Raw genomic sequence first — 24,435 nt, forward strand, 5'->3', positions numbered from 1 at the left:
GGGCAGACACGGGGTCTGGGGGTGACGGAAAGAGGGCAGGGGCAGAGTCGGGTCTGGGGGTGAGGGAAAGAGGGCCGGGGGCAGAGATGGGGGTCTGGGGTGAGGGAAAGAGGGCGGGGGCAGAGACAGGGGTCTGGGGGTGAGGGACAGAGGGCAGAGACGGGCCTGGGGTGAGGGAAAGATGGCAGGGGGACAAGGGGGGTCTGGGGTGAGGGAAAGAGAGCAGGGGCAGAGACTGGGGTCTGGGGTGAGGGAAAGAGGGTGGGGGACAAAGACGGGGGCCTGGGGGTGAGGGAAAGAGGGCAGGGGCAGAGACTGGGGTCTGGGGTGAGGGAAAGAGGGTGGGAGACAAAGACGGGGGCCTGGGGGTGAGGGAAAGAGGGCAGGGGCAGAGATGGGGGTCTGGGGGTGAGGGACAGAGGGTGGGGGGCAAAGACGGGCCTGAGGGTAAGGGAAAGAGGGCGAGGGGCAGAGATGGGGGTCTGGGGTGAGGGAAAGAGGGCAGGGGGACAAGACGGGTCTGGGGGTGAGGGAAAGAGGGCAGGGACAGTGTCAGGGGTCTGGGGTGAGGGCAGAGACAAGGATCTGGGGGTGAGGGAAAGAGGGCAGAGACGGGCCGGGAGTGAAGGAAATAGGGCAGGGGCAGAGACGGGGGTCTGGGGGTGAGGGAAAGAGGGTGGAGGACAAAGACGGGGGCCTGGGGGTGAGGGAAAGAGGGCCGGGGGCAGAGATGGGGGTCTGGGGTGACGGAAAGAGGGCAGGGGCAGAGATGGGGGTCTGGGGGTGACAGAAAGAGGGCAGGAGCAGAGACGGGCCTGAGGGTAAAGGAAAGAGAGTGGGGGGCAGAGTCTGGGGTCTGGGGTGAGGGAAAGAGGGCAGGGGCAGAGACGGGTCTGGGGGTGAGGGAAAGAGGGCAGGGGCAGAGATGGAGGTATGGGGGTGAGGGAAGGGGGGGGGGCAAAGATGGGCCTGGGGGCAAGGGAAAGAGGGTGGGGGGCAGAGACAGGGGTCTGGGCGTGAGCGACAGAGGGCCGGGGGACAAGATGGGTCTGGGGGCGAGGGAAAGAGGGCAGTGACAGTGCCAGGGGTCTGGGAGTGGGGGACAGAGGGCAGGGGCAGAGACGCATCTGGGGGTGACGGAAAGAGGGCAGGGGCAGAGACACTGGTCTGGGGGTGACGGAAAGAGGGTGGGGGGGGCAAAGAAAGGACTCGGGGGAAGGGAAAGAGGGCAGGGGCAGAGACAGGTCTGGGGGTGAGGGAAAGAGGGTGGGGAGGAAAGACAGAGGACAGGGGTGAGGGAAAGAAGGTGGGGGCAGAGACAGGGGTCTGGGTGAGGGAAAGAGGGCAGGGGCAGAGACGCATCTGGGGGTGAGGGAAAGAAGGCGGAGGAGACGGGCCTGGGGTGAGGGAAAGAGGGCGGGGGGACAAGACGGGTCTGGGGGTGAGGGAAAGAGGGCGGGGGCAGAGACGGGGGTCTGGGGTGAGGGAAAGAGGGTGGGGGCAGAGACGGGTCGGGGGGGTGAGGGACAGAGGGCAGGGGCAGAGACGGGTCTGGGGTTGAGGGAAAGAGGGCGGGGGCAGAGACAGGGGTCTGGGGGTGAGGGAAAGAGGGTGGGGGGAACAAGACGGGGGCCTGGAGGTGAGGGAAAGAGGGCCGGGGGCAGAGACGGGGGTCTGGGGGTGACGGAAAGAGGGCAGGGGCAAAGACAGGGGTCTGGGGGTGAGGGACAGAGGGCAGGGGCAGAGACAGGAGTCTGGGGGTGAGGGACAGAGGGCAGGGGCAGAGATGGGGTCTGGGGGTGGGGGACAGAGGGCAGGGGCAGAGATGGGGTCTGGGGGTGGGGGACAGAGGGCAGGGGCAGAGACGGGTCTGGGGGTGATGGAAAGAGGGCCGGGGCAGAGACGGGTCTGGGGGTGAGGGAAAGAGGGCAGGGGCAGAGGCGGGTCTGGGGGTGAGGGAAAGAGGGTGGAGGGCAAAGACAGGGGCCTGGGGGTAAGGGGAAGAGGGCCGGGGGCAGAGATGGGGGTCTGGGTGAGGGAAAGAGGGTAGGGGCAGAGACGGGTCTGGGGGTGACGGAAAGAGGGCAGGAGCAGAGACAGGCCTGAGGGTGAGCGAAAGAGGGCAGGGACAGTGTCAGGGGTCTGGGGGTGGGGGACAGAGGACGGGGCAGATTTGGGTCTGGGGGTGAGGGAAAGAGGGCAGGGGGACAAGATGGGTCTGGAGGTGAGGGAAAGAGGGCAGGGACAGCGTCAGGGGTCTGGGAGTGGGGGACAGAGGGCAGGGGCAGGGACGTTATCTGGGGGTGAGGGAAAGAGGGCAGGGGCAGAGACACAGGTCTGGGGGTGAGGGAAAGAGGACAGGCAGAGTCGGGCCTGGGGGTGAGGGAAAGAGGGCAGGGGCAGAGACGCGCCTGGGAGTGAGGGAAAGGGCAGGGGCAGAGACGCGTCTGAGGGTGAGGGAAAGAGGACGGGCAGAGTCGGGTCTGGGGGTGAGGGAAAGAGGGCAGGGGCAGAGACGCGCCTGGGAGTGAAAGAGAGTGAAAGTGTGAAAGTGCAAGAGAGCAGAGTCAGGGGCCTGGGCAGAGACAGCAGCCTCAACACGTCCCGACAGAGAACACTTCCCACCTGCTCGCCAGCCCCGATATCTCAAGGGCTGTTTAGCGGTCCTCCGCAAACTGCTCTCATCCGGCTGACGTCCGGCCACTCGTTTCGTCGGGTTGGAGGTCCGGGCTCGAATCAAACGGTTCGGTCCACGGGAATCGACCCAGAGGGGCTGGGGGAGGTCACGCCCTGGAAAACCGAACCGGGTGGGAGGAGGAACTGAGCCGGCGCGGCGGGAGGAGAGGCGAAGACGGGACGGGAGGCGGAGAGGTGTGTTCCGGCCACGGTGGAAAGGTACGGATCGGCCTTGGGACTTGGCTGCGTTTAAGGATAGTTTTTAAGTGCTTACGATGTGTCGGACAAGGTATAATTAGGCCGGACGAGATCCCCGTCCCGCGCGGGCTTCACCGTCTAAACAGGAGAGAGAACAGGTATTGAGTTCCCATTGTACACTTGAGGAAACTGAGGCCCAGAGAAGTGAAGTGACTTGCCCGAGGTCACACAGCCCACAAAGTGGGGGAGCCGGGATTAGAACCCAGATCCTCTGACTCCTGTCACCGGCGGGCACTAGGGATCCCCGATGATCCCAGAAGAGCCGTGGGCCGGGGCGATCCGATCCGCCTTTTATACAGAAGCGCCGAGGCCTGTAGCGCAACCACGTAAAACCGTCCGATCGCTTTGCCTTTTCGTTTCCTCACTCTGAAGTGGTGTCCCGGGGCTCTCCTGGGCCTCGGGGGATGCGCCGCGATTTACCGACTCGCTTCTCCGTGTGGGACGGCGGTGAAGACGGAAAAGCGGGGCGACGTGTTGGCCGCGCGCAACTACGGAGCGCAAGGAACACAAAGGCTGCTGCGGTGACCCGAGTTGGCGACACTTAGCCGCCCGTGGGACAAGCTGATCACCTTGTAACCTCCCCAGCGCTCAGAACAGCGCTTTGCACATAGTAAGCGCTTAATAAACGCCATCATTATTATTATTATTAGGAGGACTGAATCGGGCCGATGCTAAACTCACTCGACTGTGATGGGAACGGTCCCGTACGATTTGTGAACCGGATAAAACGTCTCTTTCAGGCCAGGCCCAAAAACAAATACGGTTCTCGGGAACTTCGTCGTCATCATCATCATCATCAGTCGTATTTATTGAGCGCTTACCGTGTGCAGAGCACTGTACTAAGTGCTTGGGAAGCACAAATTGGCAACACATTGGCAACTTGGCGGGAGCGGGAATCCGGCCGAGACTGAATCAGGTAAAATCGGCCCCTAATCTGTCCTGATTTTTCTCGCTTGGAGACGCTCCGGCTGAGGGAGTGCGAATAACGGGAATAATAGTCGGGGCATTTGGTAAGCGCTTACTATGTGCCAAGCTCTGTATTAGGCCCTGGGGTAGATTTTTAGACTGTGAGCCCACTGTTGGGTAGGGACTGTCTCTATGTGTTGCCAATTTGTACTTCCCAAGCGCTTAGTACAGTGCTCTGCACACAGTAAGCGCTCAATAAATACAATTGATGATGAACGGGATAATTCATCGACGCAGTCCCTATCTCACATGAGGAAACTGAGGCACAGCAGGCGCTCAATAAATACGATCCAACGAAACGCGACTGAACGAAGGCAAGCCCCACGGAGAAGCAGCGTGGCTCAGTGGAAAAGAGCCCGGGCTTTGGAGTCGGAGGTCATGGGTTCAAATCCCGGCTCCCCCAACTGTCTGCTGGGTGACTTTGGGTGAGTCACTTCACTCCTCTGGGCCTCAGTTCCCTCATCTGGAAAATGGGGATGAAGACCGTGAGCCCCCCGTGGGACAACCTGATCACCCTGTAACCTCCCCAGCGCTCAGAACGGTGCTTTGCACACAGTAAGCGCTTAATAAATGCTATTATTTATTAATAATATTAGTAAATATTAATAATGTTGTTACTGTTATTATTATTATTGGTGGGGAACACGTCCAGTAATTCGGTTGTGCTCCCCTCTCCCAAGCTCTCAGCACACAGTAAGCGCTCATTCATTCATTCATTCATTCAGTCGTATTTATTGAGCGCTTACTGTGTGCAGAGCACTGTACTAAGCGCTCGGGAAGTACAATTTGGCAACATCTAGAGACGGTCCCTCCCCAACAGCGGGCTCAGTCTAGAAGGGGGAGACGGAGAACAAAACATATTAACAGAATAAAAGAAATAGAATAGATACGTACAAGTAAAATAGAGTAATAAATAGTGCGTTCATCCTAGCTCACCTGCTTCTATCGGTGCTCAACATATAATAAGCACTTAACAAATAAACGATAATAATAAATAATAAATGATTGATTGATTGACTGACCCCAGAGCTTAGAAGAGTGCCTGGCATGTAGTCAGCGCTTAAAAAATACCATAAGAAAAACCCCAAAACCAGAAAAGACTCTTGATCTGAACTCAGTCCGGTCTCCCCCTCTAGACCATCAGCTCGCTGTGGGCAGGGGATGGGTTTACTGTTCTATTGGACTTATCCAGGCGCTTAGCACAGCGCCCCGCACCCAGTAAGCGCTCAATAAGTAGGACTGATCTATCGAGTGGCGATTAGATCACTGCGCCGGCGGGCGTCAGCCGACCTCTCCGTTCAGTCGAAGTTACTGAGCGTCCACTGTGGGCAAGGCGCTGTGCTCGGCGGTTGGGAAACTCCGGGATGACGACAGACGGACAGACACGGCGCTGCCCACCACGAGGTTACGGTCTGACGGCGCTCGGCACGTAGTAAGCGCTTGACAGACACCATCATCATCATCATTATTAATAGAGATAAATTACAGGAAGCGCGTAGGCCAGCGTCCTGCACCCAATAAGCGTTCGCTCCGTACCACCGACGGAAGCGAGAGGAGTCATCATCATCATCATCAATCGTATTTATTGAGCGCTTACTGTGTGCAGAGCACTGGACTAAGCGCTTGGGAAGTACAAGTTGGCAACATCTAGAGACGGTCCCTACCCAACAGCGGGCTCACAGTCTAAAAGGGGGAGACGGAGAACCAAACCAAACATACTAACAAAATAAAATAAATAGAATAGATATGGACAAATAAAATAAATAGAGTAATAAATCTGTACAAACATATATACAGGTGCTGTGGGGAAGGGAAGGAGGTAAGATGGGGGGGATGGAGAGGGGGACGAGTCGCCAATCCCGGCTCCGCCGCGTGACCCTGGCCAAGTCACTTTACCTCCCCGGGCCCCGGTGCCCTCATCCGTCCAACGGGGACGGAGACGGCGAGCCCGGACCACGTCCGACCCCATCTGCTCCGCCACTTGCCAGCTGTGTGACTTTGGGCAAGTCACTTAACTTCTCTGGGCCTCAGTTCCCTCATCTGTAAAATGGGGATTAAGACTGTGAGCCCCCTGTGGGACAACCTGATTGCCTTGTAACCTCCCCAGCGCTTAGAACAGGGCTTTGCACATAGTAAGCGCTTAATAAATGCTATCATTATTATTATTATTATCATTATCTGCTTGGATCCACCCCGCCGCTCGGTACAGTGAGCGCTTAACAGAGCCCATGATAAAAAGAAAAAATCAAAGAGGGGGATGCGGACACCACTATTGGCGTCGGCTTTTGGCCGTTTTTTTGGTTTTGGCCGGCCGAGGGGCCGCAACCTAAAGGAGGACCTTCGCCGGAAGAAAATCCGGCGGCCCGGGGGACCCCGAAAACAGCAAATTCACCGATCGTTCCTCCTGAGAGCGAAGCTGATGCACTTTGTGAACAGCCTGCACGGCTCCATTATGACCGGGGTGCGTCTCGGCCTCGTTTCCTTCCTTCTCGCCTCTCCTTACCAAAAATAATAATCGTCGTAATAGTAACCGCGGCGTTTGGGCGCTTACCGTCTGCCTGGGGAAAGGGCGTCCGCTTTCACTTTCTAATGACAAAGAGGGTACGTCTTGAGCGCTCGCTATGTGCTCCGCGCTGTTCTAAGCGCCGTCAATCACGGCATTTGCTAAGTGCTAGGTGCCGGACACTGTACTAAGCGCCGGGGTGGACACGGTCGCCGTCTCCATCCCCGATTTCCCGATGAGGAGACCAAGGCCCGGAGAACTGGAGCCGCTCGCCCGAGGTCACGCGGCAGGCGGGAATCGGCGCCCACGGCAAGCGCTTAGTACAGTGCTCCACACGCGGTAAGCGCTCGATAACTACGATTGAACGAAGGGATGGGGGTGAAGCCGAGGGATCTCGTAGTCATTCATTCAGCCGTATTTATGGAGCGCTTACCGTGTGCGGAGCACTGTACCGAGCGCTCGGAAAGCACAATTCGGCAACAGACAATCCCTACCCGACGACGGGCTCACGGTCTAGAAGAGACAGAAAACCAAACCAAACAGTTGAACGAGCGAATGAATAGACCCCATCCCTTTGGGTCAGAAAGCATTGGGACCCTGGTGGAAAGAGTGTGGGCTTGGGGGTCGGAGGACCTGGGTTCTAATCCTGACTCTGCCGCTTGATTCATTCATCCATTCAATCATATTTATTGAGCGCTTACTGTGTGCAGAGCACTGCACCAAGCGCTTGGGAAGTACAAGTTGGCAACATATGGAGACAGTCCCTACCCAACAGCAGGCTCACAGTCTAGAAGGGGGAGACAGACAACAAAACATATTAACAAAATACAATAAATTTGTACAAATAAAATAGAGTAATAAATACGTACAAACATATATACATGTATTCTTTCCTTCAGTCGTACTTATTGAGCCCGGGTTCTAATCCTGACTCTGCCGCTTGATTCCTTCATCCATTCTTTCCTTCGGTTGTATTTACTGAGAGCTGACTGTGTACTGTTAGAGAAACAGTGTGACTCGGTGGCAAGGGGCTTGGGAGCCCGAGGTCATGGGTTCTAATCCCGGCTCCGCCACTCGTCAGCTGCGTGGCCTCGGGCGAGGCACTTCGCTTCTCCGGGCCTCAGTCACCTCATCTGGAAAATGGGGATGAAGACTGGGAGCCCCACTCTGTATCTCTCCCAGTGCTTCGAATGGCGCTTGGCATATAGTGAGCGCTTAACAAATACCACTATTACTATTACATGTAAAAGCGCTCGCGGATTGCTGGAATTTAGGGCGCCAAAATGCTAGTGTAGGATCTGGGTATGGGTTCCGTCCCGCACAGGGAGGATGCCCACAAATAAAACGGTCGGAATTATTTCCCCACTTCGCACCCAACAATATTTCCAAAAATGACTTTTTAAAGCCCAGTACGAGACGCTAAAACGAGCGAGCGGTGCGAATATTGAAACGCCGGATAGGATCTTCTCGATGGGACTGAGCAGAAACGGAATCAGAACCGTAACTCTCCCCCCGATCGGGGTGACGGAGAAGGGAAAGGAATCCGTCTCCGGGAGTGTATGCCTGTCGAGGAATCCCGGGAAGCGATCCCCTCAGCCCCCCGCGGGTTAATCGGGTCAGCCGCGGTCTCGACCCCCGTTTTCCCGATGAGGCGACTGAGGCCTAGGGAAGCTAAGTGACTCGCCCCGGGTCCCGCAGCGGATGAGTGGCGGAGCCCCGGGAGAGGCGGCGCGACCGAGACGCCGTTTCCAGCGACGGCTCCAGACGCGGATTTTCCTGCTTTTTCCACCTTCGTTTTCAGACCCGCTCAGTGTCCGGGACGTCGGTGACACAAAAGCCATCCGACCGTCACACTCGCCCCGATTTGCCCTCTTTCTGCGTATTTCCGGGCCCGCGCCGTCGGAGAGATTTATACTCTTGCCGATGAGGCGCGGGGGCACGTGTCGCGGAGCCTAATTTAACAAGGACAACGACAGCGGTACCTGATGAGCGCCTATTACGTTCCAGGCGCCGTAGAAGACGATCACTTACCCGCCGGTTCCCTTCTCCCACCGTCGGTTACCAGGGTCCGGAAGCAGCTTTGCCGGTCGCTTTCCACGCCGCCTCCCTTGGAGTTTGGCTGAGTTCCTTCCTAGGAAGAAAGGGATGTGGAACGGGTTGTGCGCCCGCGTGACGGAGAGAGGAGAGGACTCGCCGGGCGCCGTCTCCAACACCGGGACGCCGATATGATATCGTTTATTTCACGCATATCCACAGAGATAGATACACCCGGCCCCGAGGAGCACCCGGCCGGCTCCGTCCCGCCGCCCGGCGAGCCGTTACATACGCCCACGGACACCCACGTACAAATGAACGCTCTCGGAAACCGCGGCGGCCGTCCGTTTAGGGGGAGGGGATCCCCGGGGCTCCGGGGATCGTCTGGGGGAAAAAAAATCCCATCGGGAAGAGCGACTCCGAAAGGTCCCGCTCGCCTTCGGATCCTTCGCCCTTCGGCCTTCCGTCGCGTCCCGCCGCCGGCCCGGGTCGCCGTCTGGCAGGGGAGCGTCGCCAGCGCCGAGGGGCGGAGGGATCCCGAGGCGTTTTCCGAGGGGCGAGCGGGGGAAGAGCATCGCCGCCCGCGGATCGCGGTCCCGGCCCCACGGCGGGACTCCGGCCGCGAGGGCCTTGGGAACGGGACGGCGAGTCCTCCGAAGTCGGAGAAACCCTGCAGTTCGGGCCGCCGGTTTCGGGAGTGCTTTCGGGCGCCGGGGAGGCGGACTCCAGCCGTTCGCGGGCGTGAGGAGGGGAGGGCGGGCAACGGAAACGCGTCGAGGAGGGCGGACTTCCCAAGAGGATGCTCCTGCGTCCGTCAGAACCACTGGAGGAGGATCTCGCTCCCGACGTCCCGGATTCTTTTTTTCTTTTTAAGCAACCACGCTCACCTCACCCGCAGCAAGGAGAGGGAAATCCCCCGACGGCACGTCTGCTCCGGAAACGCCCGGGGTCCCTTCATTCCGGCTCGGCAGCGTCCTTCCCGGAGAGGGGGGGCGGGTCCGGGAGGAACGCCGGGATGGACGGCGCCGCGAGGTTCCCGCCCCCGAGGCCGGCGACCGCGTAATCGACGCCCGCGGCTTGTTCCGGCTCCGTCCCCCCCACCCCCGACTCGCCGTCCTCTTCCCGCCCCCGCGGAGTCGAGATTCCCCGGGCCGTCCTCGCCCTCCGGGGGGAACGGAGAGGCCGGGTGTTCCGTGCGGACGGCAGGTCGCCGGAGGCCGGCCGGGAAGGGCGGTCGTCGGCCCCTCCCGTCTCCCACGGGCCGCCACCGCCCGCTCCGTCGGCTCTAGGGAAAGGTACGCTGAGGCCGGGTCTTCCTGCCGAATTCCTGTCGCGCACGCGCACCCCGGGAACGGCGGCGCCTCGGACCCCGGGCCCCGCGCGGCCTAGGTCTCGACTTTTCCGTAAGTTCCTTCGGGAGGTCTGTAATGCTTGGGGAAAGCTTTCAGCTGCAGGGAATTAAACGCGTACTTGCGACAGCCAACGTTCTTCATGGTATTTTCGCGGCGACAACCTTCGCTGGGGAAGACAAGCACAGAGAATGACAGCAGTAAAGACGGCCCCAAACGAAACGACCGAGCAACGGGATCGGCCCCCCGGCTGCCGACGCGGAAAATCCCCGGGGAGAAAGCGGCGGGAGAAAGGATTCTCCCTCGGCGGCCTCGGGCGATCCGGGGTCATCCGGCCGAGACGGCCTGACGCTTCCCGTGGCGGCGGGAGACCCGAGCGGGGATCGGACGTTCTGCTAAAATAAAAGTCGATCCGGAGACGGAAAGCGTCCGAGACTCCTGCCGGGTGAGCGATTCCGCGGTGGGATTCGTTTCGGCTCGGAACGACCGCGTGCCGCTTTCTTCCCGGGAGTTTTCCCCCCTTGGGTTCTCTAGCCGCCACCTGTGGATTTCTCTCCGTGTCCTTCTCCCCCTCTACGCTACCGTCGGGGCGCGTGTCCCTCCCGAGCGCTCCAATCCGGTGCCCTGCACACGGTCGGCGTTCGATAAACACCACCGACCGATGGGCTTCCATCAACACAACTGGCCCCCGCGCTCAATTCCCGGGCGCGCTTCTTCTCCAGCGTGACCGGCCGTAAAATCGCTCGGGAAACCCGGTGCCGGTCCGGGAAGGGAAAGAGAGAGGGAGAGCGGCGCCTCAAAGGCGAGCCGGTCGGCCAAGCCCTCCACGAAGGGTACGAGTCCCGGAGAGGGAGCTCACGTGGAAAAGGAGGGAATTCTCTGGCACGTTCTCTCTGGGAAACTTCCCGGGTGGTTCGATGGGTCGGCCCGTCCGCCGGGCGCCTGCTCCGTGCGGAGCGCTCCGCGCTCGGGAAAGCCCCATACGAGAGAGTCGGCAGGCGGGCCTCCGGCCCCCAACGGGCCGAGCGACTGATCGGGAAGCCGGCCGGGAAGGGAGAGGAAGCACGGATCCGGGCAGGGCTGAGGGAGAGGTGGATAGACCGGCAAGGCCGCCACGTGGGATTAATTGGCGGGAGCTGCCCTGATCTGGAAGGAAACGTCCGCGGGGGAGGCTCCTCGCGACCCGCTGACCAAGATGACGGTGGGGTTTGTTGAGCGCTTACTACGTGTCGGGCGCTGGGATCGAGGCGTCGCTCCTGGAATCCGGACAGACGTCCGCCCCCGCGGCCTCCATCAACCCCATTTGGGGATTCGTACCGGGGCCGGGGCTGGTTTTTTCCCCAAATGGTTTCTGTTGGGCGCTTACTGGGTGCCGGGCACTGTACTGAGCGCCGGCGTAGAGACAAGCTCGTCAGGCTGGACGCGGCCCACGCCCCACTATCTTAACCCCCGTTTTACGGAGGAGGTAACAGGCACCGAGAATGATCGTAATTATGGCATTTCTTAAGCGCTTACTAGGGGCCGGGCACTGTACTGAGCGCCGGGATAGAGACGAGCTCGTCAGGCTGGGCACGGTCCGTGCCCCACCGTCTCAACCCCCCATTCTCCAGGTGAGGTAACTGAGGCACTGAGAATCAAACGAATCACCGTGGTCTCCCGTTGAGCGCTTACTAGGGGCCGGGCACCGTGCTAAGCGCTGGGGTGGATACGGGGCGGTGAGGTCGTCCCCCGTGGGGCTCACGGTCTCCGTCCCCGTTTTCCGGGCGGGGAAACTGAGGCCCAGGGGAGGGAAGCGACTTGCCCGAGGTCACCCGGCAGCAAGCAAGTGGCGGAGTAGGGGCTAGGAAGAAGCCAGCTCCTCCTGACTCTCTTCTAAGAACGTGAGCCCGCCGTGGGCAGGGCTCGCCTCTGTCGCCGAACTGTACTTTCCAGGTGCTTAGTACGGCGCCCCGCACACAGTAAGCGCTCAATAAATACGACCGAATGGCTCCGGGGCCCGCGCTGCTTCTCCGATTCCTCCCTCCTCGTCCCCCGGTACCTTTCCGGTTACCGTCTCCTCCGGTCATCGTCTCCGGGTACCCGGCCGCCTCTCTTGGGGCACCAGGGTTCGGGAAGGGGCCCCGGGGGGGGAGGGTGACGGCTCCCGACCCGCGCCGGGAGCCCGTTCCGGGCAGGGAAACGTGTCCGCCGATTCCGCTCTCCGGGCCTCTCCCGAGCGCTGAGCTCCGCGCGGAGTCGGCGCGAGGCGGAGGAGCGACGGGGCTTCGAGTTCCCCCGGGCGCCTGCGGGGAAGGGGCTTCTGCTCTTACTGCTTTGAATCCTCTCCGGGATTCCGGAACGGGATCGCGGACGCCGGTCCCGGGGGCGGCGACGTCTCCCGAGAGAGCGCCCGCAACCCGGATAGGCCGGGAAAGACGGATTCCGGTCCGTCTCCCGGCCGCCGGGCGGAAGCGCGGCCCGCCGTTTAGGATTTGGATCCCGTCCTCCGTTTCTTTTCTTACGAGGGGACGGGGGAGAAAAACAGGCCCCGAGGAGTCGCTCGGTTACTGGGAACGACGCGGTCTCATTCGGGAGGATGATTCCGGAGACTCCTCGAATTCCACGATTTGGCGGAAAGAGACCGACTCAGCCCGTGTCCGGATGGGAACCGGAGGGGCGGGGACGGGACGGGACTGTGGCGTCGGGGACAGCAGGAGCTGTCGTTACCGGGGCTCGTGAGGCCGCGGGAATCCCCTCTTTCGGAAGACATCCCTTCCAAGCTAACGGGTGCCGTAGCCCGATCTGACGAGACGGGAATGGGACCGAACGAACGGATCCGGCCCCGCGCCCCGCCAGCCGTGGCCCGCGGCCAGCCGTTCCCGGTGGCCGGCGGCGTGCCCGTCTCTGCCCTGAGGGTGCAGCCCACCCTCTCCGAGCCCGGAAAAGAGGCGGGGACCCGCCGGCTGCCCTCTCCCGGGAACGCGGCGCGGAAAGCGAGCGGCCCGTTGTCCGGGTTGACCCTCCCCGTTCCTCGGGGTTTCCTCTCGCCCCGGGCCGCTCGCTTTCCAACCCCGCCGGCAGATCCCGGTCCCTTCGGGACCGAGCCGCTCTCTCGGGAATACGGGACCTCGCCGGCGGCCCGGAGGGGGGCTTCCGGATCCGAAGGTGGGAGCGGCCTCCAGGCCGGGGTGGGGGGGGTCCTAGGCGGGCAACGCTTGCGAGGGGGCGGACGGGGCCCCCAGGGGCCTCGCCCGGGAGACCGGGCTTTTCAGCCGGCCTTCACTTGCACCGCAGTTTGGCCACCAGGTAAGCGATGCTCAAGAAGAGCCACACAACCAGGAGATTGGGGCTCAGCGCCAGCAAGGGGAGGGAACAGAGGATTCCGGGGCCTAATCCGGTCTCTCGGATTGGCATCGCACCACTCAAGTTCTTCTGGGTGACTACCTCTCGCGTTCCAACGCTGCAAAGGGGAAAGAGTTCGGGAGACGGGAAGAGGAGGAAACCAAACCGACAGCGGGAAAAAAAAAGGAGGAGAAAGCGAAAAAGAAAAGCGGGGGGGGGGGGGGACGGCGGGAGACACGCGACGGAGACGTCGAATAAACGGGAAAACCGGGGTCGTGGGGAATGTCACGGAAGGAGCCACGGGGGAGAGGGGAGATGAGGAACGGAAAGGGAGCGTTGCCGCAACGGCAAACCAAAACCGGCACGGTCACGGGGTTGGGGGGGGGGGAGGAAACAAAGAGGAGGGAGAAAGAGAATAAAGAGAAAAATAAGAAAAAAAAACCCTTGTAGTCTACCGAAAATAAACACGTGTAGGCTGAATGAGAATGGTTTTCCATGTTCGCTGCGTTGGCCAAGCGCGATTTCCATGCCCCGCTTGCCATGCTGCCACATGCGGCCCAGAAATGGTCTCTAAAAAGCAAGCTGAACGTGAACCACCATCCGTGGCATCTGACCCTCTCACGGACTCCCGGGCGACGGAGGTGCTTTGGATTCCCCCGGCCGCCGCCTCGGAGCAGAGACGGGGGTTCAACCCTGCGCCGCCCCCAAATTCCCGATTTCCGCCTCTTTTCCGGGGAGCATCCCACCCGACTCTCCGGCCGTTCTGCCCCGTCTCCGGACGGAGGGTCTCCGGCGGCGAAAACCCCCCCCCGGGTTCGACGAGGACGTCTTGGCTTGGGAGTTGGGGGGGACGGACCTGGGTTCGAAGCCCGCTGTGTGACCCCGGGCGAGTCGCTTGGCTTCTCTGGGCCTGAGCATTAAGACGGGAGCCCCGCCGGGGGATCGGATTATCTTGCATCTGCCCCAGGGCTTAGTACAGTGCTTCGCACAGAGTAAGCCCCTAAATACCCAAACCGTTGCTGTTCTCGTCATCATCATCACCATCAATCGTATTTATTGAGCGCTTACTATGTGCAGAGCACTGTACTAAGCGCTTGGGAAGTACAAATTGGCAACATATAGTCCCTACCCAACAGCGGGCTCATCATCACGTCATCCTTCTCCGCGTTAAGGGTCGGTCCCCCCTCGCCCTCTAAAGAAGCGGCGGCTGCTTAGAGAAGCAGCGTGGCTCAGTGGAAAGAGCCCGGGCTTGGGCGTTGGAGGTCACGGGTTCGAATCCCCGCTCCGCCACTTGCCAGCCGTGTGACTTTGGGCGAGCCACTTCACTTCTCTGGGCCCCAGTGACCTCATCTGGAAAATGGGGATTAAGACTGTGAGCCCCCCGTGAGACAACCTCATCACCCTGGAACCTCCCCGGCGCTTAGAACAGCGCTTCGCACATAGTAAGCGCTTAATAAATGCCGTTATTATTATCATTAAAGCCTCAGTGCGGTGTGATTCGACACCAGAAACGACTTCCCCGCCCTGCACGAGGATCGCCTCCTAAATACTCGTTCCATCAGCGCTCAGTACAGTGCCCGACACACAGTAAGCGCTGAACGAACGCCGTAATTATCGTTACTACTATCATCAGCAATCGTATTTATTGAGCGCTTACTGTGTGCAGAGCACTGTACTAAGCGCTTGGGAAGTACAAATTGGCAACATATAGAGCCAGTAATCCCTCCCCAGATTCCTCAGGGGCGCGGAGCGTGTCTACCGGCTCCGTTCGAGCGCGCCCTCCCCAGCGCTTAGTACAGTGCTCCGCACCCGGGCGGCGCTCCAGAAAATAAGAGAAGTGGCGTGGCCCGGTGCTAAGAGCCCGGGCTTCGGAGTCAGAGGTCGCGGGTTCGAATCCCTGCCCCGCCGCTCGTCAGCTGGGTGACCTCGAGCGAGTCACTTCACTTCTCCGGGCCTCGGTTCCCTCATCTGGAAAACGGGGATTAAGATCGCGGGCCCCACACGGGACAACCTGCTGACCTCGGATCCACCCCAGCGCTTACAACGGTGCTGGGCACGTAGTAAGCGCTTAATACCAACATCACGAATACGTACGATCGATCGAGGTGACCCCGGCCTAGGGGCGGACGGGCCTCCGGCCCGGAGCGTCGGCGAACGCGGGCCGGCTCTTCCGTCGCCCCGAGGCCGCGTCGGCCCGGTGGCCGGGAGACCCGCGGCCAGCCGCCTCGCCTCCCGGGACCTCGGTTTCCCTCACCTGCCGAATGGGGATCCGATCCCCCTTCTCCCTCTTCCTTGGAACCCCGAGCCATCCCGATTGATCTTCCACCTAGCACAGGGCGCGGCGCGGGGAACTCGGCGCCCGGGTGGATACCGTCGGGGCCTTCCATCCTGCTCCCTGCGGACGTGGTGCCCGGAAAACGCTCCCAGGCTAACGCCAGGGAAAAGACGGCACGACGCCCCCGGCCAACCGGAGCCCGACTGAAGGCCCGTCTTCCGCTCGTCCCCTCCCGCCGCTTCCGTCCCTCTCTGTCATTTCCGTTCACGAAGGTCGTCCCCTCTGGACTGTCAACTCGTCCGTTCTACCGTCCTCTCCCGAGCGCTCAGCACAGTGCTCTGCACACGGCGCGGGCTCGGTACGATCGACTCGGACCCCGCGCCGCCGAGAGGAAATCCCCCTGCCCTCGACTCTCAGCTCGTTACGGGCAGGGGACGCGTCCGCCGGGACCGCGGCGCTCGGCGCGCAGGAGGCGCTCCATAAATACCACCGGCCGACTAAACGGCCGGCGGACCTCCGCCAATGCCGACATCCGTTGACGGAGGCGACGTTTGGAAAACGCACCCGGTCAGCCACGTCTTTAGCAACGGTATTGACGGTGGCGTTCGGCCGAGCGCCCGCTATGTGCCAGGCGCCGTGGTAGGGTCGGACACGGTCCCCGTCCTGCGCCGGTGCGGGGAAGGAGGCTCAGAGAAGTGAAGCGACTTGCCCCGGGTCGCCCAGCGGACAGGTGGCGGGATGAGAATCCACGGACTTTTGATTCCCGGGCCCGGACGGCGTCTCCCGCAGGCCGGGATTCCACGCCTCGCCCGTCGGAGAGGGGAACCGAGTCCGCCCGCCGAAGGCGACGGCGGGATCCGATCCCCGCCCACGAGGGAGCCTTCCGACCCCGGGCGGTCCGGCGTCGGATCCGGCCCCCGACGGATCCAAAGAGGCGGCGCCTCCCGTCTCCCCCCGCCCGGGAATGCCGTCAGAGGGTCAAACGGCGGGGACGTACAGAAAGGATAAGAGAACCGAACACTCGGGAGAGCGCGGGGAAGAGACAGACGGAGAGGACGGCACATTCGGGAGGGGCGAACGTTGGAAACGGAGCGCCACGGCATCGCCGAGCTACACCCGAAGCCTCAGAACCGATGACGGCGGCATTCGTCAAGCGCTTACTACGCGCCAAGCACCGCTCTAAGCGCCGAAGAACTGCGTTTCTTATCCTTTCTTTTGGGGGTGCGAAAAAAAAGGAGCTTTTTTTTTCAGCAGCGGCGGACGGCGGGAAAAACGGGGCGGTCTCCGAGTCGGGATCGGATTCCCGCCGCTTGGGAGTACGGGACCCCGGTGGGCCGGCGCGGGGATGGCGAGGGGGAGCATTCGAGGAATGCTCGAGGAAAGGCGACCCCGACGCCCCGGATTCGAAAAAGAGCGCCCGGAAGGGATAGGGCGGGATGGCCGGTCGGGAATCCCGGAGCCCGGATATCTGGGACGCCGACGCCCGTGCTCCCTCCCCGCCGGGGATCGTCCCGCAAAATGAGCGCCGGCCGGCGGGAAAGGGGGGATTTGGCAGGCGCCCCCCAAGCCGGAAGATGGTCGGAGCCGGGCGGCGGGCGGGAGAAGGAGACAGCGACCCGGCTGCGGTTTAGGAGGCGGGGAGGAAGAGGCGCGCGGCCGTCTCACCTCCGCATGCAGTCCAGGGCCTGGGCGAAGACTTGCGGGGCCATGCCGTGCTCGTGCTGGAGGATCAGGCACTGCTCCAGGGTGACCGACATGGCCGTCCGGTCTTTGGCGCTCTTGCAGCTCGTGAAGCGGACCCCGTTCAGTCGGCGGCAGATCTGGGAGCAAGCGGGAAACCCCCCGGGGAGGGACCTCAGCGCTCCGCAGCCCGCACCCTCCGCTCCTCCGCCGCTGATCTCCTCCCCGTACCTCGCTCTCGCCCGTCCCGCCGTCGACCCCCGGCCCCCGTCATCCCCCGGGCCTGGAATGCCCCCAATCCCTCTGCCCATCCGCCAAGTCATCCTCTCTTCCGCCCTTCAAAACCCTCCTGAGAGCTCACCTCCTCCAGGAGGCCTTCCCACACTGAGCCCCCTCCTTCCTCTCCCCCTCGTCCTCCTCTCCATCCTCCCAGCCTTACCTCCTTCCCTTCCCCACAGCACCTGTATATATGTATATATGCTTGTACATATTTATTACTCTATTTATTTATTTTACTTGTACATATCTATCCCACCAAGCTCGCTCTCTTCCTCCCTTCAAGGCCCTGCTGAGAGCTCACCTCCTCCAGGAGGCCTTCCCAGACTGAGCCCCTTCCTTCCTCTCCCCTTCGTCCCCCTCTCCATCCCCCCATCTTACCTCCTTCCCTTCCCCACACCACCTGTATATATGTATATATGTTTGTACATATTTTTTTTACTCTATTTTATTTGTACATATCTATTCTATTTATTTTATTTTGTTAGTATGTTTGGTTTTGTTCTCTGTCTCCCCCTTTTAGACTGTGAGCCCACTGTTGGGTAGGGACTGTCTCTATATGTTGCCAATTTGTACTCCCCAAGCGCTTAGTACAGTGCTCTGCACATAGTAAGCGCTCAATAAATACGATTGATGATGATGATGATCCCCGCATTCGAATCCCGGCTCCGCCACTTATCGGCTGGGTGACTTCGGGCAAGTCAATCGGTCAATCGTATTTATTGAGCCCTTACTGTGTGCAGAGCACTGGACTAAGTCACTTCTCTGGGCCTCAGTTCCCTCGTCTGGAAAATGGGGATGAAGACTGGGAGCCCCCCCCCCTCCGTGGGACAACCAGATGACCTTGTATCCACCCCAGTACATAAAGAAGCAGCATGGCTCGGTGGAAAGAGCCCGGGCTTTGGAGTCAGAGGTCACGGGTTCAAATCCCGGCTCCGCCACTTGTCGGCTGGGTGACTTTGGGCAAGTCACTTCACTTCTCTGGGCCTCAGTGACCTCATCTGGAAAATGGGGATGAAGACTGGGAGCCCCCCTGTGGGACAACCTGATCACCTTGTATCCTCCCCAGCGCTTAGAACAGTGCTTTGTACATAGAGAAGCAGCGTGGCTCGGTGGAAAGAGCCCGGGCTTTGGAGTCAGAGGTCACGGGTTCAAATCCCGGCTCTGCCAATTATCAGCTGGGTGACTCTGGGCAAGTCACTTCACTTCTCTGGGCCTCAGTGACCTCATCTGGCAAATGGGGATGAAGATTGTGATCCCCTCGTGGGACAACCTGATCACCTTGTATCCTCCCCAGCACTCAGAACAGTGCTTTCCACATAGTAAGCGCCTAATAAACGCCATCATTATTATTAAGTGCTTAATAAATGCCATCATTATTATTATCCCCGAGACGCCGGGGATATTATTATTAATCCCAAGAATCCCAAGAAGCCACTTGGGACAGGTATCTGTTACTGAGAACAGAACAATTCATTCATTCAATCGTATTTATTGAGCGCTTACTGCGTGCAGAGCACTGTACTAAGCGCTTGGGAAGTCCAAGTTGGCAACTTCTAGAGACGGTCCCTACCCAACAGCGGGCTCACAGGCTAGAAACAATCTGATCCCCCGAGATTCTCTCGGCACATTTATGTCCGTGTTCGCACCCTCCGCACCCGTATATATGTTCGTACACATTTATTACTCTATTTATTTTACTTGTACATATCTATTCTATTTATTTTATTTTGTTAACATGTTCTGTTTCGTTGTCCCTCTCCCCCTTCTAGACTGTGAGCCCGCTGTCGGGTAGGGACCGTCTCTAGCTGTTGCCAACTTGGACTTCCCAAGCGCTTAGTACAGTGCTCTGCACACAGTAAGCGTTCAATAAATGCGACTGACTGAATGAATGAATGAATGAAGACGCTGTTCTAAGCGTTGGGGGCGAGTGCGAATGAATCGAATTAGCCACGGCCCCAGTCCCGCAAGGGCCGCCCGGTCTAAGGAGGAGGGAGAACGGGCAACCTCACTTAACGGCTGGTAGTCTACCAGACTACCGGACTTTGGGCGAGTCACTGTGCCTCGGTTACCTCATCTGTCAAATGGGGATGAAGACTGCGGGCCCTCCATGGGACAACCTGATCACCTTGTACCTCCCTAGTGCTTAGAACAGTGCTTGGCACATAGTGAGCGCTTAATAAATGCTGTTATTATTATTATTATCATTATTAATCCCACGCGGGACATCGGGCTCGCCCCGTGTCCAACCCGGCACGGATACCGTAATTATTCAAATACAGAGCTCTGTCCCCGCTAGGTTCGACGGGGCCCCGGGGGTCTCGGCCGCCCCGCGAACGAGGCCCCGGCCTTCCCGCCCTTCCCGACGGATACCTCGGCGGCCTGCCACAGGATATCCACGTTCTTATTCTTCCGGGCGTGCACGTTCTGCCCCAGGAAACGCAGCAGTTCAGGCAAGCAGGTCTGACTCCGAGATCGAGGTAGACCTGAAAGGAGGGAAAACCCGAACGGTACTCGCGGCGATGGCGTCTGCTCGGCGTCCGGCACGCGCCGGGCTTTATTCGGCCGGGAGCCCCGCGTGGGACCGATCTGACGTCCCCCTCGGCGCTTTGGTTGAGCGCGCGGCCCGTGGTCCGTAAGCTCAGTACAAATCCTTCAAAAAAACCCCACATCTCCACCAAAAAACCGTTCCCAGAAAGCATCCTACTGGGAGAAGCAGCGCCGGCCTGGGAATCTAATCCCGGCTCTGCCGCCTGCTTGCTGTGTGGCCTTGGGTAAGTCACTCGGCTCCTCCGGGCCTCGGTTACCTCGTCTGTAAAATAGGGATGGAGACGGCGTCTGACCCCATTTGATCGGAACCGCCCCGGCGCTTAGCACGGCGCCTGGCGCCTAATAAACGCTCGGCAAATCCCCTAATTACGATTTGTGAATTATTTATTATTCATTCATTCAATCGTATTTATTGAGCGCTTACTGTGTGCAGAGCACTGTACTAAGCGCCTGGGAAGTCCAAGTTGGCAACATATAGAGACGGTCCCTACCCGACAGTGGGCTCACAACACTTCCAAGCAACCAAAAGCCTTCCCTCCGCAGGGAGGATAACCGCGTTTTTGGGGGCCTCCGCGCTCAGCGGAGCCGATGACTCCGTAAGCAGCGTGGCTCCGCGGGAAGAGCCCGGGCTTTGGGGTCAGAGGTCGTGGGTTCAAATCCCGGCTCCGCCAACTGCCAGCTGTGTGGCTTTGGGCCAGTCACTTCTCTGGGCCTCAGTTCCCTCGTCTGTAAAATGGGGATGGAGACGGTGAGCCCCACGTGGGACAACCTGATCGCCTTGTAACCTCCCCGGCGCTAAGAACGGCGCTTGGCACGTAGTAAGCCCTTAATCAATCAATCAATCAATCGTATTTATTGAGCGCTTACTATGTGCACAGCACTGTACTAAGCGCTTGGGAAGTCCAAATTGGCAACATCCAGAGACAGTCCCTACCCAACAGTGGGCTCACAGTCTAAAAGGGGGAGACAGAACAAAACCAAACATACTAACAAAATAAAGTACATAGAATAGATATGTACAAGTAGAATAAATAAATAGAGTAATAAATCTGTACAAACATATATACATATATACAGGTGCTGTGGGGAAGGGAAGGAGGTAAGATGGGGGGGATGGAGAGGGAGACGAGGGGGAGAGGAAGGAAGGGGCTCAGTCTGGGAAGGCCTCCTGGAGGAGGTGAGCTCTCAGCAGGGCCTTGAAGGGAGGAAGAGAGCTAGCTAATAATAAATAATATTTATTTAGCTAATAATAATTTAGCTAATTTATTTAGCTAATAATAATAATAAATGCCGTTATTATTATTATCATTATTATTATTATTAACCGGACCTACCCCAGGTCTTAAAACGGCGTCAGACACTGAGTAAGTGCTTAACAGACCCCCCCTTCTAGACTGTGAGCCCACTGTTGGGTAGGGACCGTCTCTCTATGTTGCCAACTTGTACTTCCCAAGCACTTAGTACAGTGCTCTGCACATAGTAAGCGCTCAATCAATACGATTGACTGATTGATTGATAAAAGAGGCGCTTCACTTCCCTGTGCCTCGGTTTCCTCAACGGAGAGCGCCGTTTCCAGGCAGACGAGAAGCCTCCTTAAAAAACTCGCGTTCCCGAGTGAAATACTCACAGTCTTCCGGGAGCACTTCCTTGAACTGCTCAAAGTAGGAATTCAGTCGCACTAAACTCTCCACGTTGATAACCTCCTGCAGCGACGTGTCTCCGAACCTTTGGGAACGGGAAGGGAACGACGGAAATCCGTTAGGATCACGACCCCCGGAGGAACGGGGGTTGGTTTCCCGAACCCCGGCCCGGCTTTCCGGGCCCGGATTCCCGCCGCCCTGGTGGGGAAGCCCGTCGGCATTGCGGAAATCTGTGCCGCGCGGGCACAGCTCTAAGCGCAGCGAGAAGCAGCGTGGCTCAGTGGAAAGAGCCCGGGCTTCGGAGTCAGAGGTCACGGGTTCAAATCCCGACTGCGCCGCGTGTCAGCTGTGTGACTCTGGGCGCGTCACTTCACTTCTCCGCGCCTCAGTTCCCTCATCTGGAAAATGGGGATTAGGATTGTGAGCCCCCCGTGGGCCAACCTGATCACCTTGTATCCTCCCCAGCGCTTAGAACAGTGCATTGCACATACTAAGCGCTTAAATACCAAAATTATTATTATTAGATCCCAGTGACGGATCGGTTGACGTGTTCCCGGGGGGCGGCAGCTGCGGACAACTCTTCCCGCCGGGGGAGATGTGAAGGGTCAACTGTCTCACTGACCCATGAGAGAGGGGGGAATCGTTGGCCAGTGTCGCGTCACTTCTCCGTGCCTCAGTTTCCTCCTCCGCCAAACCTACCCTGCCCCCGACTCGGACCGTGAGCCCCACGTGGGATCCGATCATCGCGAATCTCTCCCGCGGCGCCCAGTCCCGGGTTTGACACACGGACGGCGCGTAACCGGTACCGTTGAGGAAAAAGACTTTCTCTCGTCCGCTCGTCCGCCCCGGCCCTTGCCGAGGCTAGAGAAGCAGTGTGGCTCGGCGGGAAGAGCCCGGGCTTTGGAGTCCGAGGTCATGGGTTCAAATCCCCCTCTCCATCCCCCTCATCTTACCTCCTTCCCTTCCCCACAGCACCTGTATATATGTATATGTTTGTACATATTTATTACTCTATTTATTTTACTTGTACATATCTATTCTATTTTATTTTGTTAGTATGTTTGCTTTTGTCTCCCCCTTTTAGACTGTGAGCCCACTGCTGGGTAGGGACTGTCTCTATATGTTGCCAATTTGTACTTCCCGAGCGCTTAGTACAGTGCTCTGCACACAGTAAGCGCTCAATAAGTACGATTGATGATGATGAAATCCCGGCTCCACCACTCGTCAGCCGTGTGACTGGGGGCAAGTCACTTCCCTTCTCTGGGCCTCAGTTCCCTCATCTGGAAACGGGATGAAGACTGCGAGCCCCCCTGTGGGACAACCTGATCCCAGCGCTTAGAACAGTGCTTTGCACATAGTAAGCCCTTAATAAATGCCATTATTATTATTATTATTGAAGACTGACGGGTGGGATTGAGTTTTGCGGCCCTGGTTCACAGGGCCGCGTGCGCTCCAACTCTTTAGGGTTTTGAGGGGGCTGCGGAAGAAGGCGGCGTTCCCAGTCGGATGCCCAGGCCCAGTAGTCGGACTAAAAACGGTACGGGTTAAGCGCTTACTACGTGCCAGGCACCGAACTAAGCGCCGGGGCGGCCGCGGGCAAACCGGGCCCTGTCTCGCGGGGGGCTCACGGTCTCCATCCCCGTTTCCCGGACGTGAAAAGCGAGGCCCGGGGCGGCCTCGGGCCCGGAGTCGTACTTCTCCGCGAGGGTCTGCTGCTCGTTGATGCCCACGTTGAAGAGGACGGGCTGCACCCGGAGCAACATGCCGCTCTGGATCTCGCGGGGCAGGACGTCGAACAGGCTGCCGGGCAGCGGGATCCGCACGTTGAAGCCGTCGCTGGGGAGGAGAGAAGGGGACGCGCGGGGCCGTCGGGGAGCGAAGCCCAACGCCGCCGGGAAGCCTTCCCTCGCGCCTTCCCGACGCCGTCTGCCTGGCGCTCAGCGAGGCGCCCGGCGGGTACCGCAGTTGTCACCGTTACGACGGCCAAGCCGAGCCCGCCCAACGGCCGCCCCCCAAGCTCTGACATCTTCTACCCATTCCTGCCCTCACGAGCGCGTGGGAATCGAAGCGGCGGGGCCTAGAGGGATGGGAAAAGCGGGCTTCCAATCCCGTAACCGCGGGCGAGTCACTTGGCTTCTCTGGGACTCGGTGCCCACACCGGGAAAACGGGGATTAAGACCGCGAGCCCCGCGTGGCCCAACCGGATCGTCTCGGATATACCCAGGAGCGTAAACCGGTGCTTAACGCAATGCCTGGCACGTAGCGAGCGTTTAACAGATACCGCTTAGGAAAAAAAAACGGGAATTAAGGCCGGCTAAAAATCCATAGCGGCATAGTCGTGTCAAATGATTTTGCCTGGCACGTAATGAGCGCTTAACAGATACCGTTTAGGAAAAAAAAAATGGAATTAAGGATGGCTAAAAATACATAACGGCATAGTCGTGTTAAACGATTTTGCCTGGCACGTAATGAGCGCTTAACAGATACTGTTTAGGAAAAAAAAATGGAATTAAAGCTGGCTAAAAATCCATTAAGGCATAGTCGTGTTAAACGATTTTGCCTGGCACGTAATGAGCGCTTAACAGATACCGTTTAGAAAAAAAAAAACGGAATTAAGGCTGGCTAAAAAGACATAACGGCATAGTCGTGTTAAAACATTTTGCCTGGCACGTAACGAGCGTTTAACAGATACCGTTTAGGAAAAAAATGGAATTAAGGCTGGCTAAAAATCCATAACGGCATAGTCGTGTTAAATGATTTTGCCTGGCACGTAATGAGCGCTTAGCAGATACCGCTTAGGAAAAAAAAATGGAATTAAGGCTGGCTAAAAATACATAACAGCATAGTCGTGTTAAACGATTTTGCCTGGCACGTAATGAGCGTTTAATAGATACCGTTTAGGAAAAA

General features: G+C 59.0%; 1 protein-coding gene across 9 annotated transcripts in view; it reads right to left on the reverse strand.

The window, feature by feature from the left end:
* Positions 1–8,441: 8,441 nt before the first annotated feature.
* INPP4A (inositol polyphosphate-4-phosphatase type I A) overlaps positions 8,442–24,435 on the reverse strand; it is a 70,268-nt gene continuing 54,274 nt past the window's right edge. For 4 of the 9 annotated variants that reach the window (XM_038757193.1, XM_038757187.1, XM_038757191.1 and 1 more), the window contains 5 exons: positions 23,224–23,364; positions 21,516–21,613; positions 19,712–19,824; positions 17,048–17,202; positions 11,742–13,225 (listed from right to left, as the gene is read on the reverse strand). In XM_038757193.1, coding sequence (XP_038613121.1) covers positions 13,045–13,225; positions 17,048–17,202; positions 19,712–19,824; positions 21,516–21,613; positions 23,224–23,364 — 688 coding nt within the window. In that variant the 3' untranslated portion in view covers positions 11,742–13,044. Of the gene's footprint in view, positions 8,535–8,606; positions 9,956–11,741; positions 13,226–17,047; positions 17,203–19,711; positions 19,825–21,515; positions 21,614–23,223; positions 23,365–24,435 lie in introns of those variants that run through there. The other 5 variants (XM_038757194.1, XM_038757188.1, XM_038757189.1 and 2 more) reach the window with 4 other exon arrangements.

The sequence above is a fragment of the Tachyglossus aculeatus genome, chromosome 15, assembly GCF_015852505.1.
Source record: "Tachyglossus aculeatus isolate mTacAcu1 chromosome 15, mTacAcu1.pri, whole genome shotgun sequence".
Taxonomy (NCBI): domain Eukaryota; kingdom Metazoa; phylum Chordata; class Mammalia; order Monotremata; family Tachyglossidae; genus Tachyglossus; species Tachyglossus aculeatus.